Source organism: Mustela erminea, chromosome 2, assembly GCF_009829155.1.
Source record: "Mustela erminea isolate mMusErm1 chromosome 2, mMusErm1.Pri, whole genome shotgun sequence".
Lineage (NCBI taxonomy): Eukaryota > Metazoa > Chordata > Mammalia > Carnivora > Mustelidae > Mustela > Mustela erminea.
Window position 1 is genome coordinate 117892532 of NC_045615.1, and position 25507 is coordinate 117918038.

At 44.6% G+C, this 25507-nt stretch overlaps 1 protein-coding gene across 2 annotated transcripts in view; it reads right to left on the reverse strand.

The window, feature by feature from the left end:
- SEL1L3 (SEL1L family member 3) overlaps positions 1-25507 on the reverse strand; it is a 113202-nt gene that overhangs the window by 61687 nt on the left and 26008 nt on the right. For both annotated transcript variants that reach the window (XM_032334024.1, XM_032334023.1), the window contains exons 6-9: positions 22963-23021; positions 15468-15600; positions 13347-13479; positions 11671-11811 (exon numbers count right to left, since the gene is read on the reverse strand). In XM_032334024.1, the coding sequence (XP_032189915.1) occupies positions 11671-11811; positions 13347-13479; positions 15468-15600; positions 22963-23021 (466 nt within the window). The remainder of the gene's footprint in view (positions 1-11670; positions 11812-13346; positions 13480-15467; positions 15601-22962; positions 23022-25507) is intronic.

Genomic DNA, 25507 nt, shown 5'->3' on the forward strand with positions numbered 1-25507 from the left:
ATTCACAGCACACACAATTAATTACCATGGGATCGACGTGGCTTTAGAAAGAAGAGGGAAAAGCCAATTAAACCACCTGAGTTATTAATATGGCTTGTTCTGCAGAGCCTTGAAATATACCACCTTCCAGGGAGGTAAATGAAACCCTTCGGGGATGCCACGGTGTCATTCTGCAAATAGCTTTTTCTTTGGCACTGAATGACAGCCTAGTATCCTGGGAAAAAGGATATGCCTTATATATAGCTGAGAAAGAGCCTCCAGAGAGTAATTTACTCAGTGTAACTCACCACCAAATCAGGACCACCGAAAGTTCCAGAGAGACTTTTTTTTCTCTCTGAGACTCTCGGAAGAAGAACGTGTTTTACCTCAGAAATAGTTCCTAGGTGCTGCTCTAAAGAGTTGAGCAAACGAAACTTATTTTGAGGTGCTTTCTTATCTTTTGCCTCCAGCTTTTCTTGAGGGTTTCTAAATACAACGAAAGGAATGAGTCAACTTTTATGGAGGGCTTACAAAATGCCAAATACTGGATTAGGTGTCTTATGTAAATTATGTCATGTAATCTGAACAATTTTATGAGGTAGGACTATTATTAGTGTCCTCACTTTTCCAATTAGGAGTTTGAAGCCTGGAGACATCAACTAACCTGTCCGACATTACAAAACCCAGCCAGTGGCTGAGCCCAATTTTGAGTTCAGCTTTGCGAGGCACGAAAGCCGTTCCTACTTACTCTGCTGCACCGGCTTGCTGATGAATAGGCAACCAGATGTCTTAATAAGTACCTTACCAATATGGGTAGATCCTTCTCTATGCAACTGCCTTCAGCTGTACAATATTTCCTTTCACCTAACCATCCCATAAATCTGATAAGCATTTATGCCCAAACTAGCAAGTTATATGGCCTTATAACGTAAGGGTGACAGTCTTCCAAAGTATGCCTACACCATTCATCTCTCTCGTTCCTTAATTTAGGCAACAAATGTTTACTTTCTATTCTTTGTATCTATTAGATGATATGTTACAAAGGACCATATAGGATTGTATAGATATTATTTAGGTTTAAAGAGACATGGTCAACTTATTTAAGACTAAAATTGCATCTGCCTAAAAGTTGTTATATCCAACGTGTTTCTTTTCTTTTCTTCATTCTATCCAAAATAAAAATGTTACTAATAACTTTTAGGAGGCAACAAGAGACCCATTCTATCAGCACTCAACTAAGGAGTAAACAGCGATGAATCTCCAATGTGGGAAAACTGAAATGGGCAGGTCTCAGATTGGATTTACTTAAGGGCAAGTCCGTCGCAGAGTCCATGCTAAAAACAGAGGCCATTGGGATCCAAGGATGATATTGCAAAAGCCAAGCCATTGGCTACGAGCTGGTGCCAGTCCTTTTGAGCACACAAGAGGGCTGGCTGCCCCCTGAGTGGGGGACACGTGCTTCCACCTGCTGAGCTGCGGGAAAGGAGCCCACCCCTGCCCAAACCAAGGCAGTCTCATCTCCTGGCTCCTGGAACTCCTCACCCCAGCCATCTACTAGATTCCAAAAAGCAACAGCGGGGTCTGCTTTTACTCTCTCGATCCCAAGCAATAGCTGCTTGCTGAACATGAAAAAATGACCTCACTTAACAAATGGAATTTACTTCTCTTTCTGTATTTTTTAATCCCTAAAGAAATAGCTGCTTGTTTATGAAAAAAAAAATCAAACAATACAGATTTGTGTAAAATAAAATCAGAAGTGCCCTCTCTCCCGATCCCTCTTTAATAGTGAAGACAAGCATTGTTAAAGGCTTGGTGTGTATGCTTCCAGAATTTTCCCTTTGCACAGACTAAAACTCATATACACAACTATCTATATTGATACACATGCCTTTTCTTTCCAAAAGCTTCTATAATTCTGACCCTCAACTTTCTTGTTTAAATTAACCATGTTTCATGAGTATTTGTCTGCGGCTATTAGAAGCCCATTCTTTCTAAAGCTTTGCTAGTATTGCATTCTGTAGCAGTGCTGTGTCCCCAGCCAGTTCTCTATTTTTAGACCCTTGGGTTGCTTCCAGTGAGTTTGCTATAACCAACAACGTGGCAGTGAACATCCTTGAACATTTCCCTCTGCTCATCTGTTGGGATATATCTGAATAATAACACCCTTTTCCACCAGGAGTCTGGGGATCTCATTTTGGATTTTCCCTTTGAATAGTTGAGAGAATTCCATCCTACCCAACCATTAGGCAGGATAAGAACCTTCTCCACTGGATTTGTTATGCACTGCAGCACTCAGATGAAGTTGCAAAATAAATCCTACTCCTACCTATTCATACATTTACTTTTAAATATGTACTCATCTCAGATGCACCTCTGTGCAAATTCTGAGCAAAGCAACATTAACATTTTGTTAATGATTCATTCCCCCTCACCTGCTCTGCCAAACACCTAACCAAGATGATCAGTTTTGCCTGAGTACCCGCAGACACGAGCTTTGTGGGCTCAGAGGAGAGAGGAGACTTCAAACCAAATGAAGCTCCAAATGAAACACTTGCCCCAGCTGACCCCTGGCACAGAACCCCAGAAATCATTAGCAAGAGTGCGCGGGTAGCCGGGATTGCTGGAGAACAGGGAGCAAAAGGGGAATCCTTCACCAAACTCAAAGCCTTAGCACAAAAAACCTGCAGACTGTAAGCGAAGCAGATTGAAAAGGCTTCATTATTTCTTTTGCATATTAAAACTTCTAACTCCTCCCCCAAATACTACCAATCAGTATTTCCTCTGCAGAATCTAAACAAATTTCTGCAAAAAAAAAAAGTCTAAAGTCAAACTGCTGTTTTTGCACATTCTTTAAAGTTCAAGTTCCAACTGCATCAGAAAAGCAAAGCCACGCTACCAGTGGTGAATAAACTGGCAATTTCAAAATTAGTTTAATGAAATTGTTAATTTCACCCATCTGGTTTAGCATATGCATATTTTTTTTTCTAGACGATCTGTAACTAAAAAACATGCTTGTTTATGGAGATGAACGGGCATACTGAAACAAACACACACACAATAGAAGAAGGAGCCACGGTCCCATTTTCTGGCTTCCTGCCCCAGAAGCTAAGGAAACAAGGGCCCAGCACCCCAACTCCTTAACCCTTCCTATTTCCCCAGGAGTGCGGCATTGTTTTGCTCAGTTTTTTTTTTTTTCTACAGCAATACCAATACCATAGGGCGGCCATGGGCAGGCTCATCATTAACGGAGGCAAAAAGCAAAAAACAAGAAGGTGGGCCCTTGCTGGGGAGCTGGAGTGGGCATCTGATGGAGCATTTGGGAAAGAGGCAGACTCCTTCCTCGTGAGAGGGATGGGGGCATCAATAGGAAAGTCATTTTTAGCCTCAAGCTTCCAAAAGGTGGAACACATCCAAAGTGCAAGTTGGAGAGGGAAGAGGAAGTGAAAGGAGAAAATGTCATGTAACCAGAAAAGGAAGTTCTCACCCAGTTTACTCGGTAAGAAAAAAAAAAAAAAAACAGCATATTCTTCATCTGTATCCTGATCCCATGAGCCCCAGAGCCCCAAGGAAGAGGCTTATCTCTCAAAAGTAAACTGCTTGGGGAGCTTGGGTGGTTCGGTGGGCTGGGCTTTGGATTCTTGATTTTGGACTCAGGTCATGATCTCAGAGTCCTGAGATGGAGTCTTTGGTCCACACTCATCGGGGAGTCAGGGAGTCTGTGTCTCTCCCTCTGAGCACCCCCACCGCCAGCCCCTCCAGTTCTCTTTCCCTAAAATAAATAAATCTTAAAAAAAAAAAAAAAAGTAAACTGCTTGTATTCTTCTGTATGCAAGTTTTCGGGGTTTGTCCCCATAATTTCCCTCCCTCCTTTCTCCATCTCCTCCTCCCCCAGGGCTGCCCTCACAGGTCCTCTGGGCAGGAACAGCGTGGCCCTCTCTGTTTTCTTCTTTGTGCTTCTGTGTATTTGTTTTAAAAAACGATAATGTATGCTTTCTTAAATAAAAATAAAGATGAGGGTTTTTCAATGAACGGCACTGAAAATAGCTCTTAAAGGACACGGTATCCTGGTGTTATTAAGAAACATTACTGTATGTCTACCATTTCCGTGCTCTGCATTTTAGTGTTTCCAAATATACATTGCAATTGTTGGGGAAAATAGGAACAGTCAAAAGCAAACCAGTTAAGGCCAGCATCCCCTTGGCATATTGCGTGGGACCTCCTCTTGCTCGGCACTCAGCACTCCTAAGCCTGGGGCAAAGCAGGCCAGTCCGGAACAAAAACAAAAGGAGCAAGATGCAGATGGCATCAGCCTGGGAGGCGAGCCCACCTCAGACCCGGCCTCCTCCCGAGACCTATTTGCTGGCAGACCTTGGACTTCCTGTAACCACAGCTCATGGGTTCAGAGCTGTCCAGAACCAAGGGAGGGAAGGGAGTAAACAGTTCTAGCCTCAGGGCAGATGTCCACAGGGGCCTGCTGGCCAGCTCACCTGTCCCACCCACCTGTCCCTCCCTGCCTTGGCACTCCACCTGCAACTCAGTCTTTGCAGCTTTCCTCCCTCCTTCCTACCCAAACCAGCTCTCTGGCTTTGAGCCCCACATCCACTCCCATCCCCGCATCCCCGCAGCCTCTTACCAGCAATCCCACATCCCCACCATCTCTCCTCCCTGGTTGTTGGAGCCCCACTCAAAGGGTTTTTGAATTCTAAGGGTTCCATTTTGCCGAGGAAGTTGCAACAGGAGAGTAAAAGAAATAGCCAGCACACCTCTTAAATAATGAAAAAGCATACACCCTAGAATCCTACTATCCTAGCATTGGAAAAAGCCCAAATGCTAATAGGGCAATTTCTATGCTCTAACAGCAGCCATTTTCCTAAAGAATTGGAGGTTCCCCAGGAAATGACACAGAGGGTGACCAATCAGAAGTCCTGAAGTCTTTCTTGAACATGGGGTCTCCTGTTGGATGCCACCCAGAGTCTGGACCGCTGTGGACCTGGGGACAGAATGGCACAGGAGAATTTCTGTGCCAAGCCAGGAAATCAAGATGCAGAGCAGTGGCTCTGGAATGCCGGGAGGCAGGAAGGGTTTCTGCCACATCTATATGCATAACAGCTGAGTGCCCCGAGGAGCGCTGCCATCTTTAATTCAAAGGTGTGCCTACTCTGGGAGACAAGGAACACGTCCTGTGATTCTTCAGAGTGGGAACCACCAGTGGGGACAGCTGCATTTTATACAAGGTTAGCACATCAGCTGTCAACATTTAAGAAGCCTCCCTCCTCCGCAACCCCTGGCACTTGGCAGAGAGTTCTGTGTGGGCTGGAGTAGTTCTTTCATTATGGTTGCCCTGGGGCCCACCACAGTGCTGGAGGGATCCAATGCATGGGTGCCAAACTGGGTTTGCACAAACCTTGCTTGGGGCTGTCTTACATCCGGGCACCTGTCTACTTCAGCAATTCAATAACTGACATATGAAAGTGAGAACCGCAAGGGCTACATTTGGGGAATTCTTTTGTAATGGATGTGCCTAAGAAGGATTCTGGGCTACTTTTATTGATGGGGAGAAATTGGAAAGCAGCTTGCTGGCCGACCTGGGAAAGAGAACTGTGTTTGCAAAGGTGTCTCAGAGCCAGGACAGCAGCTCCTAAGAGAGAACAGGCTGAAGAAGTGTGCAAGAAGTGAGAAAAATGTAGAAGGAAGATGAATAAGCCCAGAGACCTCGATCTGTCTGGATTAGTGTCATGGCTTGGCCAGCGTAGACCTTGAACCTGTCAACTAGTCAACTAGTCAACTAGTCAAATTTCTCATCCAGTCAGTGATTCACTGACCTAACGAAGACATTTTTAGTACTGAAAATGAGATCACTTACTCATTTGGAGTGCATTCAGTCACTCAACAAATACTTATTGAGGGACTTCAAAGAAAACATAGATCCCATTCCTGTCTTTGAAGACTTAGAAGCTCCACTGTGGAACCAGGCAATTCCACAATTATAATGCAGTAGGACAGGTCCTGTGAAGATAATATCTACAAAATGGCAAGGGGAGCATGGGAGGAAAAGTTATCCGCCTGGGGACCCAGAAAAGGTGGTGTGAGGGGGCGGTATTTGAGTTGGGACTTGAAAACTGTTTGTAGGTTAGCTGAGGAATGTGGGTGGATGAAGTATGCTCTTGGAGGGGAAGGGTAGAGAAATGTGCTGTGTAGGGTCATACAGAAGAAGGATCGATAACTAAGCACCTAACACAGCTAGCACTACCACTGCAGACACCGTGGACTGGAAGTAGAAGTGGGAGACTTACACTACTTGTGTTCCCCTCATAAGCGTGTGATTACCTGAGTGATAGAGACACAAACAGGATCCAATAGTTACAACTCAAGGTAGAGTGAGATGAGCTCTATTCAGGCGACCTTATCCCTCATGGTCATATGTATCGGTGCTTCTCTGTCCGTGAACCTCTCTAATAGCCTTATGTCATTTAGGAGGGCATCATCCTGAATCACCATTGAACCAAACTTGCCCCAATACATAAATAACAAACATAAATTACATCTCACACCCACGAGGATGGCCAATTCTCAAAAAAGCAGAAAATAACACGTGTTGGCAAGGAAGGAGAGAAATAGGAACCCTTGTGTGCTGTTGGTGGGAATGTAAAATGGTGTAGCCGCTACCAAGAAGAGTATGAAGGTTCTTCAAAAAATGAAACACAGGATTACCATATGATCCAGTAATCCCACCTCTGCATCGGTAGCCAAAGGAATTGAAAGCTCAGTCTGGAATAGCAGCTCTATTCACAACAGCGGACACGCAGAAGCAACTCAAGTGTCCATCGACAGATTAACAAAATGTGGTACCTACAAATGATGGAATGCTGTTCAGTCTTAAAAAGGAAGGAGATTCTGATACATGCCATAACAATCTCGATGGCCTGATGCTACGTGAAATAAGCCAGTCACAAGAAGACCGATACTGGATGAGTCCACGTCTATGACGTATCTAGAATAGGCAAGTTCATGGAGACAGAAAGTAGAAGAGTGGTTATCAGGAGCTGTGGGGAGGGAAAATGAGCTTGTTTAATGGGCACAGTTTCAGTTTTACAAGGTGAGTACGTTCTAGAGATCTGGCAACAACGTGAATACACTTGACACTACTGAAGAGTATACATAAAGACAGTTACGCTGGAGAACTTTATATTACATGTATTTTTAACCACAAAAAAATATATTTTTAATTACAGCCCTGTAGGACTGATGGTACAAATGGTGATTTTTCTTCGGCAGTAGGAAAACAGAGTTCAGACTTTCAGGAACAACGGAGGGGTGGCGGCCAATTCTGAGCTCGCCAGGCTGGCAGCAGGGAATGCTGTTATCTGCTCCCTACTGGTCGTGGATGAAGCCAGTGCTCCAGATTGCCCACCCCCTGCAATGTTCTCATCTCTCCTTTGAAGGTGCTGTTGGCTTAGTGAGAGAGTACACGATCCGCCTGAAATCACACAGTGCAGGGAAACCACACTCTGAGGTCGGAAACACGCACGTGTAGTGGCCTGGGAGTGGAGTGGCCATGTACGTGTGACAGCCTGCCAAGGAAAAAATGACTCTGTCACAAAGAACCAGAAATCACAAGCCACTGTCTTAAGTGGTTTTCTTTTTTCAAAGTGCTGGGGAAAAAAAAAAAAAATTCCACAAATTCATCTCCTTGGTAGGAACAATGGAGCTGAAGTTGTCCTTTCTATTGACGTAAAAACTATCATTCAAAACATGGCCCCATTTTTGTTCTGTGCTGGCTCACGGGGGGCACTTGGTCAACATCTGTGGACTGATCAAATGGATGGAAGGTTGTGCCATGAGCAACTGAAAAAGTTTCTCACACAGTTAAATAAATTCCTTGTCTCTCTTCCTGCTTCCATGGAGTTCCCGCAGCCAGAATTCCAAGCGCCAAGCATCTGATACTTGATTCCATTCCCAGAGCTTATCTCAGACACAAAAACATGTAATATGATAAGGACGTTCTAAGGAAGTCTACTAGTGAACAGGATGGGACAGCTCGGGGCAACGGCAGAAAACAGAATGTAGACATAGTTCTTATTAACTAGAGTTATCCAAAGCCTCCAAATCCAGCCAGACACTTACGGCAAGATGAACCCAGAAGGCCACACTGGTCTACGTCTATTCCTTTTACAGGAGACCCAAGTAAAGATACCTTTAAAAAAATACATAAACTTGTTTTCTTAACCTCAATTTACAAAATCAAATGTTCTGCATTTCGCTCAGCCTTGTTAGAAACTGAACACAATGTTCAACCCTGGTCTCTCTCCAGGGTGAGCAGGAGGACACTGTGATAGCCCCAAGCAAGGGCAGTGTGCCAGGTAGAGAGACGAATTTTAATGAGGAGTGTGCGCCTGACCTCTGCTGAAGGCTCCCCGGTCCTTGTGGACAGGACAGCATAACCTAGAGAAACTGGAGCTGAAGGGGGAATGAGGGCTTGAGGTTCATTCTGGAGATTTGCCCACCCTTCCCAGGCTCTCTCTCGGCCTGGTCCTTGGCTCTAGGAAAGGGGAGGGGGTGAAGGAATGCAGGTAGCTGGGTGCCGGAGGGAGGCAGAGGCCCTGGTGAAAGATACAGCCCCTCGGGAGACATTCTTTGGCGCCATCCCAAGCAGACTTGGCCCCAGAGGCACTCAACTGGCTAGCTCGGCACCAGCAGTGGGCTGTAAGTGGCAAATCTGGCTTTGGGGCTTCCCTGCTCACCACAGATGACCCCCGAAGGCCTAGCAGGCGTCAGCAGAACACGCTATGTGCTGTAAGGTGACGGCTCCCCCCAGTCCCACAGCTCAGGACACCGTGAGGTGTAGGAGCTCACAATTTTGGTTTTTAATTAGATTCTGTTTCCAGGCCTCCATGGAGGGGGGAAAAAAAAATTCTAAATTCTTATAAACAAAACTTCTGAGCTCTAAAAATAACATGAAAACATTTTTATTGAGAGTATTTCCTTTAAAAAGAATGGGTTGTGAAAATGATTCACTCCTGCTCCCAGTCAGTAAAACTATATTTAAATATGATCAGAAATCTCAGAAAGCCTATTCTGATGTGGGTGTGGCTTCAGCCCATACAGCCTAACCTATCAGCACACGCGTCCAGCATGAGCAGTGGAAACCTGGGGACTGTCTCTGCCAGGTGACAACAGTAACACTCACTCAGCAATGGTTCTCAGTGTCGGGAAGTTTGGCCTCCTTACAGACATCTAGAAAACTCTGGACCCTCACAACTCAAGACTGGGGTCATGGGAAGGGAGAGAGGGATCCTAGTGTCTAGTGGCTGAGGCCAGAAATGTAGCTGACACACAGGACAGACCTCCCCTCCAGCACCCCCACCCCAACAAGGAATTACCCAGTCCAAAATGTCACTAGTGCCAAGATTGAGAAACACTGCTTGTTCCGAGTGTCCCATAGGCCAATTCTGTTTCATCTATTTTATATGCATCAATTCATCAAGTCGACTCTAGGAGAGTGGTTATCATTCCCGCTGCACAGGTGAGGAAGGGGATACAGGGACATGGAGTGACTTGCCCAAGGCCACCCGGCTAGTACATGCTAAGCTAAACTTGTAGACGGGCCTCCTGGTTGCAGAGGCTACGCTGTCACCCGATTCCACACGCCTCCTGCTCCTTGTCCTCCTTGCTAGCATCTAAGCAGTCACACATCCTTAAGAGCCAACCCCTTTACACCCTTTAGCTCTGTCCCTACCACCCTGTCCCATTCAGGCCTGCATCCTTGGCCTGGACCACAGACTACCAAGGATGCGCTTCTTTTCAGGCACACCCCGCTGTTCAACCTCCCGCTGTTACCCGAGTAACCTCGGAACCCAAGTCACCTCGGAACCCAAGTCTGATTGCACCTCTGCCTGCTGCTTAAAAGCCTTCATCAGGCCCCTGTCGCCTATAAGGTGAAGCACAAATTCTAAGGATGCCTTCGGAACTGTAAGCAGAATCAGAACCTCCAGGCCTTCTCCTGCCTCCCAAACGCCTTGCACATCATTTCAAAGGCGATGTTATTCCCATCTCTCTGCCTCTACTCTGCCTCTGATACCCAGATACCCTGCTTATCTGGCAAACACCTACTGACCCTTCAAGAATCAATCCCACTGTCCCCTCTTCCAGGAAGCCTTTCCTGACTACTCCCTTCCTTGTGACTCTACCACTTATTCCCGCCACCTCTATTAAAAATGCATCACCAGGGGCGCCTGGGTTGCCCAGTTGGTTGAATGTCTGACTCTTGGTTTTGAGACTTTATTTATTTATTTGACAGAGAGAGATCACAAGTAGGCAGAGAGGCAGGCAGAGAGAAAGGGGGAAGCAGGCTCCCTGCCGAGCAGAGAGCCCGATGTGGGCCTCGATCTCAGGAACCTGAGATCACAACCTGAACTGAAGGCAGAGACTTAACCCACTGAGCAGATCCCACCTTGGTTTTGGCTCAGGTCATGATCTTGGGATCATAAGGTCAAGCCCCGTGTTGGGCTCCACACGCTCAGCATGGGGTTTGCTTGAGATTTTTCCCTACCCACCCACCCACGGCTCCCCCTCCCCACTCACACACTCTCTCTCTCTAAAATAAATAAATAAAATCTTTTTAAAAAATGCATCACCATTTTTCTTTGTTTTCAAGTCTGTCCCTTCAGGGCAAGGAACTTGTGTTATTTTACTTCTCTCTAAAGCCTAGCCAAGCAACTGAGCAGACACTCAGCAAGTATTGAATGAATCAAAGAAGAAATATCTGGTATGCTTTGGATTCTTTCAGGCCAGAATAGATTCCCTTTGCCCTTTGTCTGCAGCAGGGACTCTCTTCCGTTGAACACTGACATTGTCAGGAAGTCCTGACGTGACACAGAAGCCCTGACTCAAGGGGTTGCCTCTCACCACTAAGAGTTATCATCACCCCTCTTCGTCTCCCCTTCCCCAGGCTGAACACCTCCAGCTTCCCTCCTCTTCCTAACAGACATCATTTCAAGATCCCGTGTGGCTCTTACAGCATGCACTTAATTACTAAGCCCACCCCAACTGTGATGGGCCTAAGCAGAAACTAGCCATATTTGGGGATTATAGACAGATTCCCGAGATGCCGTTTACAGTGTGTACTTCATGTCAAGGATCTCAAGTTCCAAGGCCTGAGGGCCCAGGCAGGTAAGCTCCAGGAACGAAGTAGGCGGGAGGTGCTGGATCGGGGGGGAACGAGGGAGTGGGAATAGACAGGTCTCACTTCTGGAACCGAGGCTAACGTAGGAGACCCAGCATTGCCAGATCTGTGGGGTTTTCAAGAAAAGCTAAGCATTTGCATTTTTATGCAAGTTTTTAGATACCGGCAACTAATTTTTTTTCTTTAAAATGGACAGTCATGTACATGCCAAACCAATTGCCTTTGGTGGCCAGCTCTGGCTGGCGCCTGTCATTTGTGGCCTTGGCTTTAAAAGGATGGCTGGAGTGATTCCTAAATTTGTTGTTGTGTTTGGGGTTGTATTTGTATCTGTATGCACAGATACATTGAGAGTTGTGGACATACAAGGGCAGAATTTAAATGTGAAGTTAACCTAGAACTCTAGGGTAAAAAATCACTCTGAGGCATACATCACCAAAGAGGGTGAACAGAACCGGAAAAGAGGGAGCCTTCCCAGCCAGGGTCCACAGGTGAGGCAAGGACACAATTACCTGTCCACAGGCCCATCTCCATCAAGGCCTGGAATAAGCTGGGGTGCCGGTCTTTCAGCTCCTTCTCCCAGGGGAAGGCTCTGCACGTGGAGGGTCTCCCGTACCTGAGCTTCATGTCCAGGTAGGAGTTCTGGAAGTCACCTGCAGGCAAGGGAAGCACAAGAGAGCTCTGCCCTTAGAAGAGGGAAGGCCTCATCCTTCTAAATCCCTCCTCCCCAAGAGGAACTAGAAATAAGAGGTCAGACTTAATGTTCCTGGATGTTGGTTTGGGTCCATTAGGGATTTGCCATTGGCTCTGATGCCTCTGTCTCGAGGTCACAAATTCAAAGCCATGTCCAAGGGAAATGTGCCAAAGTTGCTGATGGCTGTTGAATAATTCTACAGAATGAGCAGCTGGCCTCGGACTGTTCCCCAGGAGGCCAATATCTAGGCCATTTTGTTGGCAGTGTGAGTTGAGGAGCAAAGCACAAGGACCCCCAGGGAGGCAAGGCAGTGGATGTTAGGAAAACCTTCCAATGCCACCAAACAGATCAGCATGCAAGGACGGCCTTCCAACTCAGAGTATCTCTCCTGAAATTACATCAGTTATCAAAATCAGTTTCTTTCCTGTTTGGGATATTACTATTCCTATATATCTTCCCCCTCTTCTGACAGCATCATATTTTCTGGATGAGTCAGCTGTACCCGCAGCAGCTGGGGACCAGGATTGCCTATTCTTAAATTAAACGGCAGAGGCACTGGCTTTCCACGCTTCCCTATAGCTGCGTCTCCTCCCTTGCTGAGACTGTGGTCTGTGAACCCTCCGGGACTGAGGCATGCTCCAGAGGCGCACCCATCCCTGCACTCCCTGGGCTGGGGAAGTCCAGCTCCGGAGAGAGGGAGACGTGTGGGCAGGACCGCCCTACTCCGTTCGTCTTTGTGGATGGCAAAGGCCCCACAGGAATTGCTCTTCCAGAAGGAACATATGGGACTAACTCTAGTGCCGCCATATCAGGCAAGAAGATCTAAGCACAGAGAAATTTACAAGTGCAGATCCAAGCCAGAATATTAGAAGACAGGCCAGGAACCAATTTTTATAATCAATGACCACCCTGTATGAGTGAAGGATGCCTCTGCAAAAATGAACAGGCCTGAAAGCAGTCTATTTGAAATGCATTCCTTCTGCTGGCTATTAACGGGGTCTTCCAGAAAGAATCAATTTCAAGGATTAAAAAAAATAAAACCGAGCCCCAAACAACAAAGTCACTGTTCAACATTTCTGAAAGCTAATATTCAGATATTAATGGTCCAAGACAAAAGTGCACCGATGGGGAAACATTTCTAATGATTAATTTATTTTCCAATTCACTTTTATTTTCTTAGACTGGCCAAAGATCCCATTATGGATGGGAAGAAAGCAACGCGAGGCCCAACACGCTCTCATTTGTATTCTTAAAAGGAATCGCATATGGTTGAAGCTAAGGGGCAGGTGTGGGGTTCCTGTTGGCCATTGGTCTGGTTGGAATCCAGGTGGAACATACAGGGTCCCCCGCCTCTATCTGTGGAGGGCTCCACGTCGTATCTGTTCCCGCCTCTCAGGTCATATTTATTCTATTTTAACCGCTTTAGAAAGGAGCCAAACATGTTGACACAAACACGCAGAGCTAAAAATTGCCCTGCTGGAGCTCAGTACTCACATGCTTCTTGTTGCTCGCCCCCTTGCTGTACCGTGGATGTGTACACAGACACTATTTCTTGGACCTCAGCACACCTTTCATAATATAATTTGAGCTGTTCAGCAAGTGGCTTCTCAAGGAGGGGATTAACGATCTACAAGAAGGCAAGAAAATCGAATGAACAACAACTGTCATCAAACTCCCATCGATACCTCTGAGGCCGTGTTCAGGCGGATTTTCTTCTCCCATTGGTGTCACCAGATGGCTTGCCTGCGCACAGACTGTCGACTCTGGGATCAGCAGCAGGAGGGTATAATTCAAGGGCACACTAGCTCGGTCTGGTTCCCTCTCGCTGCTTTTGGTGCTACCTTCGCTTCTGCAGAGCGAATTCCTCACCCAAAAACACTTGCATGTGAATTAGAGCATGTACTGTGTTCCTTCATGACTTTGGTGTTTAAGACACAGATGGGGAGCTTTTCCAAAACAGAGGCCTTATCTCAACTCAATGGTTTTCAAAATCCAGGTTGTAACCCATTAGAGGGTCATGAAAGTATTTCAACAGGTTGTAAACAGAAGTGATGTTTTTTTCTTTCTTTCTTTTTTTAAAGATTTTATTTATTTATTTGACAGACAGAGATCACAAGTAGGCAGAGAGGCAGGCAGAGAGAGAGAGAGGAGGAAGCAGGCTCCTTGCCGAGCAGAGAGCCCAATGCAGGGCTCGATCCCAGGACCCCGAGATCATGACCTGGGCTGAAGGCAGAGGCTTTAAACCACTTAGTCAGCCAGGTGTCCCTGATTTTTTTTTTCTAATAAAATAGAACACGAGGGGCACCTGGGTGGCTCAGTGAGTTAAGGCCTCTGCCTTTGGTTCAGGTCATGATCCCAGGGTCCTGGGATCGAGCCCCGCATCGGGCTCTCTGCTCAGTGGGGAGCCTGCTTCCTCCTTTCTCTCTGCCTGCCTCTCTGCCTACTTGTGATCTCTGTCTCTGTCAAATAAATAAATAAATAAATATTTTTAAAAAATAGAACATGAAATAGCAGAGTGTGTCTAACAAGGGAAAGGCATGTATACTCAGTAAAATCTTCATTTTAGTTTTGTATTTTATACATATATATAATATATACAGGTATGTGCATATGTGTGTGCATGTATGTGTGTGCTTAGGACATTACATAGATTTCTTCTTTTCTTTCTTTTTTTATTACATAGATTTCTCATGTGAACCACCCTCAAAAAAAATTTGAGAGCTACCTTCTTCATCATCATGGACGCCTTAGCATCTGCACAGGGCCTGGCACATAGTAGGTGCTCTGGAAGTATTTGTTGCAAAAGGAATATATTAATTTGTTTTTCTCTTCACAGAAATCTCTCCATAGGGGCTCTGACATGTGCCCATAGATAGTAGGGCTCTGCATTTTTCTTCCTTTACTTTGCCTAATGACTCCAACTTTCCCCAGAACAAATATCGCAGGGTCACAGGAATGCATCAAGGTTCCTTGTTCAGGTGTCTGGTGATCTCCTTAAAGGGCAGAAAAAGACACCTCTGTGAAGGGAGGCAGTCCCTGCCTCCCTGCACCAGCCTCATGGGAGCTGACCTGGAGAGCTGGACAAGCCCACCTGTGGGTGGGTTTTGGAGGTGAGGGTCACGGCATAGTAGGTTCGGTCCTCCACAATGTCTACAAGTACAGCCAACCCACTATGGGAGCCCAAGGCCTGCGTGTCTGAAGACAGCAGCGAATGGAACCAAGATTTTAATTTGCTAGAGTGTCTCCTCTTTTGATACTTTAAATAATAGCACATAAAAGAAGCTCTACCAAATAACTAAGATTCTCTCCTTTCATTAGCTTAATCACTGGATAGGCAACAGCCTGATAAAAATCTACTCTATAATTAAGCTAGTAGTTATTAAAACATAGGAAGTAAATGGTTTCCATTTCATGAGTACTAAATGAACCAAATCTTAACAGAAATCTATTATCGAGTTTGCTGGGGGAAAAGCCTCCATATTAATTACTTTTGATGACAGAGCCAATGCGAGGTCCAGCTTGGGTAAATCTTTTGTTTACATGAGCTTCCACGTCCTACAGCCACATGCCCATCAAGCCTGAACTCCCAGAAACTTCTCGATGCCCGGGGCTCACCTGTGCAGGGTGCAGAGTGTGGAGACGATAGTACTTCAGGGGTCCGAAAAACCCTTCAATGCCGGCCACATACCTGCTCCCTCCAATAATGAAGTATCCAGCAGTGTCATTATAATAGAAATCCTCTCTGAAGCTATGGAAGAACAAGGAATTAAGAGAGCCCTTGGTCTGAAGCAGATCTTTAAAAAAGACTCTTTTACTGACCCTTCTTGATGTACACCCCTAAATTTCTTCACGTCCCTTCACACTGAATTCTAGCAGATGAGACCGTGGTGGGGTCAGACACACTTGGGCTAGGATCCTAACTGCTGTTTACCGGCCATGCGACCTTGGGCCTGTCCCTTACCTTCTCTGAGACCAAGTTTTCTCATTAGTAAATTAGATAATAATTAGATTCTTAGGAGGGTTCGTGAAATCCTAAAGGCATGTGCCCGGCAGAGTGCATTGCCCGTCACAAATATTCAGTACCTGCCGGCTTCTGATATTGGTAAAATGGTTTGGGATTGGAATTCTTTGGAATCGCTAGTCTTAACTGGAAATGTTTTGCTCTAAATTGGAATTCTTTGGAATCGCTAGTCTTAATTGGAAATGTTTTGCTCTAAAAAGGGGAAAACCTACCTTGTTGAATGGATAGAAGGTGGCTGTGAAGGAAAACTAACAGCATATCCTATTAGATCAGAACCCGAGGGAAAATTCGGACTGAGAAGGAAGAGGCTGAATGCCAGAGCTCAGCACAGGTGGTGTGCTGGAAATCTGCCTTGTCCTGAAAGACTTGAAGGAGTAGGAAGGAAAACAAAAGGGACAAAATGGGCTAGCAAGAATCAAATGCAAAAAGTTGTTCCTTACTGTCTTGTTTATATGCACCAAAGACTGGACAACCCCAGGCGTCTGTCAGACGAACCAATGGACCCTAAATGTGAGCCTTTTTAAAATATATAGCTTAAAAAGGGAACAGAGGGCTTTGTGTACTAAAGGGATCCCAATTTATTAAAGTGAAAAAAAGTAAAACAAAAGTGTGGAAAATGAACATATACTTTTTAATCCAAGAAAGAGGAGAATGGATCTTTTTGTTGTATTTGCATTTTAAAAACTCTGTTAAGTACATACTGCAAGAACCTAATAATAATATTTCCCCAGGGCGTAGGAGGTAGGGGATGGAGTGGACGGGGACAGAGCTTGAAGCAAGACATCAGGCTGTCTATCTTTTTGTATCATTTTGATTTTTTTTTAAATAGCCCCATTTATTGCCTATTTAAAAATTAAAATAGGGTAGGTGAAGGAGGCGGTATCAGACCTACGAGGACAGCAGGTTGGGGGGAGGACCAAGAAAAGCATCAAGTGAGAAGTCAGGCAAAGAGGAAAGAGCCAGGGAAGACAGAGGGCAGATGGAAGCAGACGGAAAGAAAACAAAATGTCAGGCAAGCCGCCAGGAGCCCGGCGAGTCGTGAGAGCAATGGGCCAGGGTGATGCCAACAGGGATGGAGGGAGATACCAGCAGTTAGATCAGAAAAGTCAAGCAACCTGGGGTTATCCCAAGAGAGGGGATGTACTGACTGTTACCAAAGAACCCGAACTGTAGCAGGTTCACCCGGCTGGAGAGAAAGACGAAAGGGAGAAGGAATGAGACTCTGACAACATCAACAGAAGGCGGCAGAAATGAACGCTTAGAAATTAGCTTTATACGAATGCGGCTAAAATGGAAAAGGAGAGCTTCTTTTCCCGATATTTTTCTTTTCAGAATCTCGGGCTTGATGGTCCTTCTCTTTATTTTCCACAGGGACCACAAAGTTATTATCTCCGAGAGCTGTGAATTGATTTTGTTTTTCAAGACCGTAGAAAGATTTAACATTCCAGCCACCGTCACCACTAACCTGGCTCTTGATGGATACAAAACGCAAGGCTTCTACAATAGAAGCGCTCTTAACAGAACTCGGCTCAACCAGCTCACCAGCGCCCCTGCTGGCTATCCTTGCAACGTGCTGGATGCTCGCCCCGTCAGAGCCCACTCTTCGGAGGAGCCTTAGTCTTCTCCTCGTTTGAATAAAGATGACTATAGTACCTACCTACTGGACTGCTGTGAGGATTAAATAAACTGATATTTAAACAGAGCATTTAGAACAGTGCCTGGCACAAAACAGGCCCCATAACTGGTAACTACGGTTATAATTATTAACCCAATCCACTGCAGGAATGCAAACTTAGTAAGAATGGGAAGTGTCTATTCCCAAACCTGACAGTGCCAATTGTATGGTCATTGTAATTATACAGATTAATGAACTATGATGTCATTCAATAAAATATGGATCGGGAAGAAAGGATTGTTCACTCTGTAACGATTAAGTTCAATATTTTGGGTTGACACAGAAAAGAACAGTTGCTTTAAAAGTGTGGAATTAGGACAACCGTAAAAGATTAGAAAAAAAATGGAAGAAATCTAGACGTATCTTGGCTTTGGTAGTTTCATGAGTGTCTTTGTTCTCTCTCTGTTTGCAAGAAATGGGAATTGGGTGCCGTTTATGCAAGGAAAACCACAGGGAACTTCAATTGGTAGATTTGGAACAAAAGAAAGGCCCTATCTGGAAAGACTGGTGGATGAATATACATTTCCGGGTTTTTCTAATTAAAATAAAATGGTTATGGTATCTTTTTAAATGGATCTTTGCTTTTTCAACTAATTAATAAATTACTTGGTCCCCCTGGTTCTAGACTGTAATTTTTGTTTTCTTTTTAATCATTATCATAATACAACTGCAACATTGTGGTTTATAAGAAATAAATATTTGGGGGCACGTGGGTGGTTCAGTCGTTTCAGCTTCCCACCCTCGATTTCAGCTCAGGTGACAATCTCAGCGTTGTGAGATGGAGCCCTGCATCAAGCTAGGCACTCAGTGTGGAGCCTGCTTCAGATTCTCTCTCTCTCTCTCTCTTTCCCTCTGCCCTGCCCCCCATGCATGTGCACGCACATGTTCCCTCTCTTTCTCCAAAATAAATAAATCTTAAAAAAAAAAAAAAAGAAAGAAAGAAAAGAAAGAAAGATGTATTTGGTCTTTGTCCACAGTTCCTGGCTCACAGTGCTCCCCAAACCCTTGGATCTCCTAAGTTTTGAAAGTAATAAAGATGTCTTTTGTTATATCAAAGAAGGTGACTCTGCCCAAAGTCAGAGTTGGACCAGGTGGGCCAAACAGGTGACTAGAGGATTGAAAGTTTTAGTTCCACTCCCTGAACTCCAGGGAGGGGAGAAGGGCTGCAGATTGAACCAGCCAATGGCCAATGTCTTAGTCAACCATGACTATGTAATGATGCCTCTCTAAAAACCCTAAAGGACTGGGGGAGAGCCTCAAGGTTGGTGACCACACAGAGGCCAGGGACAGTGACACACCTGGAGAGAGCATGAAAGCTCTGTGCCCTTTTCCCAGCCGTCACCCCATGTATCTCTTCACCTGGCTGTTGATTAGTATCCTATAGCAGATCCTTTAATAAATGGGTAAATAAATGTAAGTAAGTACTTTCCTGAGTTCTGGGAGCTGCTCTAGCAAATTAAAAGAACCTAAGGAGAAGGTCATTGGAACCTCCAATCTCCAGAGCTTGCAGATAGCATCTAAAGTGGGGTGAGGGTCGTCTTGTAGGGCTGACACTTCCCCTATGGTATCTGATGCTATCTCTAGATGGACAATGTTGGGCTTGAGTTGAATTCTTGGATACCCTGCTGATGTCTCAGAATTGCCTGGTGTGGGTACGAGGAAAACCCTCCCCCATCTTGGAACTGGGTCTGGAAATCCAAAAGGAACAGCTAAATAGGAAATCTCTCCAGCCTGCTCTCCATCCACCTCAGAGCCTCTACATTTTTCTCCTCTACAATCCTCCGTGGCTGCCAGGGGTTGCAAGCACTTCCTTGTACTGTGTGTGCCCTGTTTGATGGTCATCAATTTCACGGACATAAAAGCTGAGCTAGACAGTTCCAAAGCCCAGGCCGTCCCTTTTGGAAACCTTGGGCACACTGGCAAACTATCTTTATGCTTATCTGGACATAGGAGACCACCTTGGTTTATTACCGTCTGCCTCCAGCAGCCTGAACGAATCTCTGATGTTGTTAAATAAACCTCCCTCACAACCAGAAAACAACTCCAGCTCCGCAGTTCTTTAATAAGGGAAACCTAAAGCTACGGACGGGTTGACCCTCACCGCCCTTAGAGTAATCATCATCTCAAATGTCACTTCTTTGGGATCTGCTGTAAATTCTGACCCTCTTGAGTGTTCTTTGAAACTACCCTGTTCAATTCCTTTCCAGAATTCATCATGATGTGTAATTTTATATTTATTTATGAATTTAAGATCTGTCTCTCCCACTGGTGCTCGTTCCTTCCTTCCCCTCCCTCTCTCCCTTCTTTTTTCTTTTCTTTTCTTTTCTTTTCTTTTCTTTTCTTTTCTTCCTTTCTTTCCCTCCCTCCCTCTTTTTTCCCTCTTTCTTTCCTTTCCTTCTTCCTTCCCTCCTTTCTTTCTTTCTTTTTCTTTTCTTTCCCCTTCCTTCCTTTTTCCTTCCTTCCTTCCTTCCATCCATCCTTCCTTCCTTCCTTCTTTCTTCCTTTCTGCCTTTCTTTTAGCTTCCTTAAGGTAAGGACTGCCTGTATCCTTTTTGTTCATCCTTTATTCCTAGAGTCTGCACTGGGTCAGGTGTGTGGTCGAGGTGTTGGATGAATGAGCATATATTGGATAAATGAAGGAAGGATAAACACTATACAGGCATGAAGTTGTTACCTGCCCCCGCCCAGGGCCACTGATAGCCTTTCATTTGTGTAGAGCGCTGCACTTCTGAGCACTTAATTATGGATCTTTCCACACCACCTTGGGAGGACAGCAGCTATCCTTACGTTTTATGACAACAAGGAGTAAACCCATGACCATCTGACATATCTGATGTTTAGTTCACGGGTTTGGCCCACTCTAAAACCTCTCTGATGGTTGAGATTCCAAATATCCAACAACAGGAATCCCAGGCAGGCCTGACATTAACTCTTCCACTCTTGAATTGATGGGTGAGGCCCCAGGAGTACAGGAAAGGCAGCTAAGGAGGTAGCCAGGGACACTCCTGGGTCTGGGGACTGCCCCATTACCAGGTAAGGGATCATTTCAATGTTTTAAGAAGAATGTTGAATTGGTCTGTATCTGAACATTGGTCCTCCCCTCTGGATCTTATATGATCGCACGGATTCTGTATTTACTTAAAACTTTTATTTTTTTGTTCATTGTATATTCCTGACATTAATTTTTTATTTCTTACAATATTATAGTAAACGTCATTTATCACAATTACTGTTATGAGTTAAATGGTGTCTTCCCCCTCCCCCACCCACCCCCAGATTCCTATGTTAAAGTCTGAATGCCCAGACTCTCGGAATGTGACCTTATTTGGAAAGAGGGCCATTGCTGATTAATTTGTTGAGCTGAGGCCACACTAGCAGAATGGGCCCTTCGTCCAGCATGACTGGTGTCCTTATACAAGGCGGAATGTGAAGGACACATACACACAGTTACAGGGAAAACGGCGCAAAGACTGGGGCCCTGCCACCCCAGCCCCCAGAGTTGTCAGAAGCTGGAGAGAGGCCTGGCAGGCTCAGAGCCTAGGTCAGCTCTTTTCCCAGACCCTTCCGAGAGAGCACGGCCCTGCCGACACTCGATCTTGGACCTCTAGCTTCTAGAAATGTAAGGCAATAATTTTCAGTTGTTTAAGCCACTCAGCTTGTGGTACTATGTTCCAGCAACCCCAGCAAACTAATACAATTACCGAGTTTTTTGGCACCTCCTTAAATACTATGTGGAAGGCCTGGGTCTCCCTCCCCACCTCCTGGGCCCACCCTGTGATCTTTCTACAGTTCTCTCAACTCTCATCTCTCATCTACAGTTCACTCAGGCCAGCATCTAGGTCCCTGGGATGCACCGTGAAAAGAAGCCCTTACACAGAGAATTAAAAAGAGCCTATGAAATCAATCTTTTGTCAAAAACGTCCTGGGGTCAGAGGTGGGTGTCAGGAGAGAAAGGAGGAGGTATTATTTCAGGCTTCACATCCCCAAACGCAAACCCTCAATTTCTGGGGCCCACTGAGCAGAGCAGGGACATCAGATGCATCATCGTTTCTCCAAAGCAAACTCCCAGGCCTCTGTTCTACAACAAAACTCATGTCCATTGAACTCTTTCTGACTGGCCTAAGTCCACGTGGTCCCCTTTCAGGCTTCTCCTCTGTTCTCAGCCCTCAGCCCCTCAGTTCCCATACAGCTGTCAATGTCGCCCCTGCCCTTCCCCTTGCAGGCTAAAGAATAACACCCCTTTAGCCTTTTCTTATAACTGTAATCCTTTAATCCGGCCATGAAAATAAGAATTGTTCTATGGGCCCAGCGCCTAAAAGCCATTCGTTTGACTTAAATGTAAACTGGAATGGCGGGACGGGAGGGAAGGGGGTGTTGGTGGTGATGGGTGGAGAAAAGTAGGGTGTACGGCCCCCCATTCCCTTGTCGCTACCTCTCCTTGTGGTCCTTTCTTCAAGAAAATCTGGATTGTGTGAGGAGTCTGAGTGAACAAGCCTGTTCAGAGAGACAGCTTCTTGCTTGTTGTAGTAAAGTAACTACAATAGGGAGGCATGAGCTTCCCCATGCCCAGCCAAAGTGCCTGATACATTGTTTAAAATTACCCGGACAAAGCTGGTACATGTGAATTATACACGTATACCTAAATTATACATAAAAGCTGGTAGTTTTTGCGTCTGTTTTTTACACTTAAGCATTTGACTGTATGTATATATATAGAGAGAGATAGATATAGCATAAATACATATATATACATATATATATATAAAATATATATATGGTTTAGCCATGTTGAGGTATCCTGAGTGCCCAAAGGAGGCTGCCCCATGGTTCTACCAGTAGAAACCCCGCTATCAGACAGGAGTGTAGAAGCAAATATAAAAATTATGAAATGCAAGGCAAAGGACCCAGTTCTCAGTTTCTGTAACTCTTGTGGAGAATGGTTACATGAGGATGAAAAGTTACACCAATATCAATAGTGGCATGCATTTCAAATTTAGATTATGAACATAAATATGAAGACTGTCTGCTTTTATGTTTTATACTAGGGCCAAAGTTAACAACCATTCTCAATAAGCAGCATTAATACGTTATTTATTTTTCAGAATCCTTCCTAGGAGATAATTTTCAAAGAAAATGAATTATCAAGTGACATGAAAGGAAGAATTCACAATGAGATCTGGAGAGAGGAATAGTTCCTCTTGCTTAGAAAAAAACGTTGTGGGGGAAGAGAGGGGAGGTTGCAGATGGGGAAAAAAAAGTGCAAAGACTGAGCTATAGGGCAGACGCGACACAGTCCACGCTCAAGAGCTGAATAAGGAAGTGTGGGAAGAACATTAGGGTTGAGGGCTAATGTTAGAAGATTTCCTAATCCTTATCCAACATCATGCTGAATAAAAAGAAAATATTACCCTTACCTAATGGTCTGATTATGGTAGCTTTTCAAATCCTGTCCAAGGCTGGTGGTGACTACAATCTGTGTGGGAGAAATACACAAGATCAGTTAGGCCCCAACACCTCACAGCATAAATACAGTCCTGGGTATTAATTACGCATAAAATGGGCTGCGTAGTCTTTCACCTGATCCATTTCTGCAGAAATAAAATGAATACTTTACTAGCCCTGTGTATATTTTAAGATTAAAGAAATTTAATTTCTCCAAATGACTTCACATCTAACCATATCCATCACACAGTTTCCCCCCAGTGGGGTTCAGATACTTCCAAGCTACAAGCCATGGTTTTGCTTGGTGTACTTCTGCTCAAACGTTTGTTGCACAGGAAGAGAAGGAAATGCGTAAGATACCACAAGGGGTTTATGAAATTTTCCTTTGATTCCATGACAGACTTAGGGGGAGAACCAAGTGGGTGCTGAGTGTTCCTCACGCACTGCTGTCCCCCAGTTTCTTTCCTTAAGCGTGGAGAATCGTCACTGCCATTTCAACGGTGACAATGTTTTTGTTGATAATGTTGTGAGCTGTCACACATTCTTCATGTGTCTTGGACGGCGACTACAACATAAGCCCCTGGAGCTAAGGAGCTCCTTCTGCCCCCAACATCCAGTGCAAGCACAGAGCAAGGATTTAGGAAACGTGTGCTGAGCTAATGAGGGACTCAGAGGTGTGGCTACAACACTGTGTCTATGACAGACAAACTAACACATAAAAACCAACCCAATTCTCCATATGCAGCATCTTGGCTCAGAGAAGAAAATGACTCCAGTCAGTTGTTTCTCTAAACCAGCCACCGGCTTTAAGTCCCTGGTCCATTTAGTCCAAACAATGAGGATGGCAGTCCCACCGGAGTGGCGGATGTCATGTGGAAAAACAATAATGCTATTTTGGGGACTTACAGATATATTAGGAAGATGAGATAGGATGGAAAATAAAGTAGGACAAAAGGCAAAAGTCTACCAAAAACAAAAATAAACCAAAAAAACCCCACTCAACCCTAGTTCTTTTTTCTTTCCTCCCCATCTGGTCTTTCTAATCCTTACCCCATCATGTACTCTGCTAAATTAAATTCATCTCCTTAATTAAAGGACTACTTTGATTTGCTCTACTCTGGCTCAAAAATCTTCCATGATGCCCTGCCACCTTGAGAATAAAAATCCAGATTTCTTGATATTCAAGATTGCCGACATTCTAGCCCTACAGACATTTTTTTTCTCCTATTAGTTTTCTACAGGCTGCCAATTTCTGCTCCAACCTGGTTTATCTGATAACCCAATGATGTGCTAAATGTTCCCTCCCCTCCCCTCCAACTCAATTCCACCCAATCCGTAAGAATCTTCTCTGTGAAACCTTCCCCGAGCATCCCAGCGTAAAGCCCGACCTCTCTTCCCTGAGTTAACATGAATCATTTGGTAATTAAGCTCTCCTTATGACATCCCTTCACCTGCTTAATGCTTCTCCCATAAACAGTCAGTAAGCTCCGTGAGCAAAGAGCCTTGCATACATAGGGTGCAAAATAAATCTGTGATTTGCTCTGATGATTTGAGACCCATTTAAGTGACACAGAGTACTGAGCTGACCTTCACCTCAGAAGCAAGCAGCAACCAAGCTCTAATGCTATCCTAATCCTTATATAAATGGAAAGCTGGACCATAGTCTAGAGCTAGGTCACCTCACATTGTTAAGGAAACCAACAAACACACAAAAAAAATTCCAGCTAACCTTTTACAGATTCTTCTTAGGGAGGCAACAAGGATTGACCTGATTTCTTGTCTCCCCGGGAAAAGAAAATGTGATGAACCTAAACACCAAGGGAAGCCTGTGTATTATCTAATACATGAGACAAACAACACGTCTCTTCCACTTCTGTTACTGGAAAATCACAAATCAATAAGAAAAGCTGATGAGGAAGTAAAGTAGAGAGAAAAAATGTAGCACATCGGCATCAAGTATATCAAGAAATGGAATGGTCTTCAATTATAACAACAGATTTGCCATAATCCATAAAATCTACATTATGAGAGTTTGAAACAGTTATGTGCACTGTTTTATAGTACACAGTAGATAAACCCCCTCTGTCCCACCAGAACGATCACTTAGGTTTGTTGGTTATTATTTGTTTAATGCCAAACGTCAGCACTTGTGTAACTGCCAAAAACAGTCAAACCACTTCTTGGCTGAACTAACTAATAAATTTCCTGTAAAAAAAAAAAAAAGAAAAGGCATAGATCTGATAACAGTGTATAAACATGACCGATGTTATTTTAACATTTATCTCCACAAAGCCTATCTCCCTTGAGAGAGGGGGGAAAAAAAAACAAAAACTGAATTGCTCAGATAATTGTGGACATAGAGCAACTATATTATTTACTCATTCACAATATGGTCGAAAGAAGCACTTTGGAAGTTAATTAAATGGGCTGGGATTTTATCAAAATCAGAAAAAAAATAAAACAAACTTCCATCTATAAAAGTTTGATCGGAGACGTGTAGAGCTGTAAAGAGCTTAT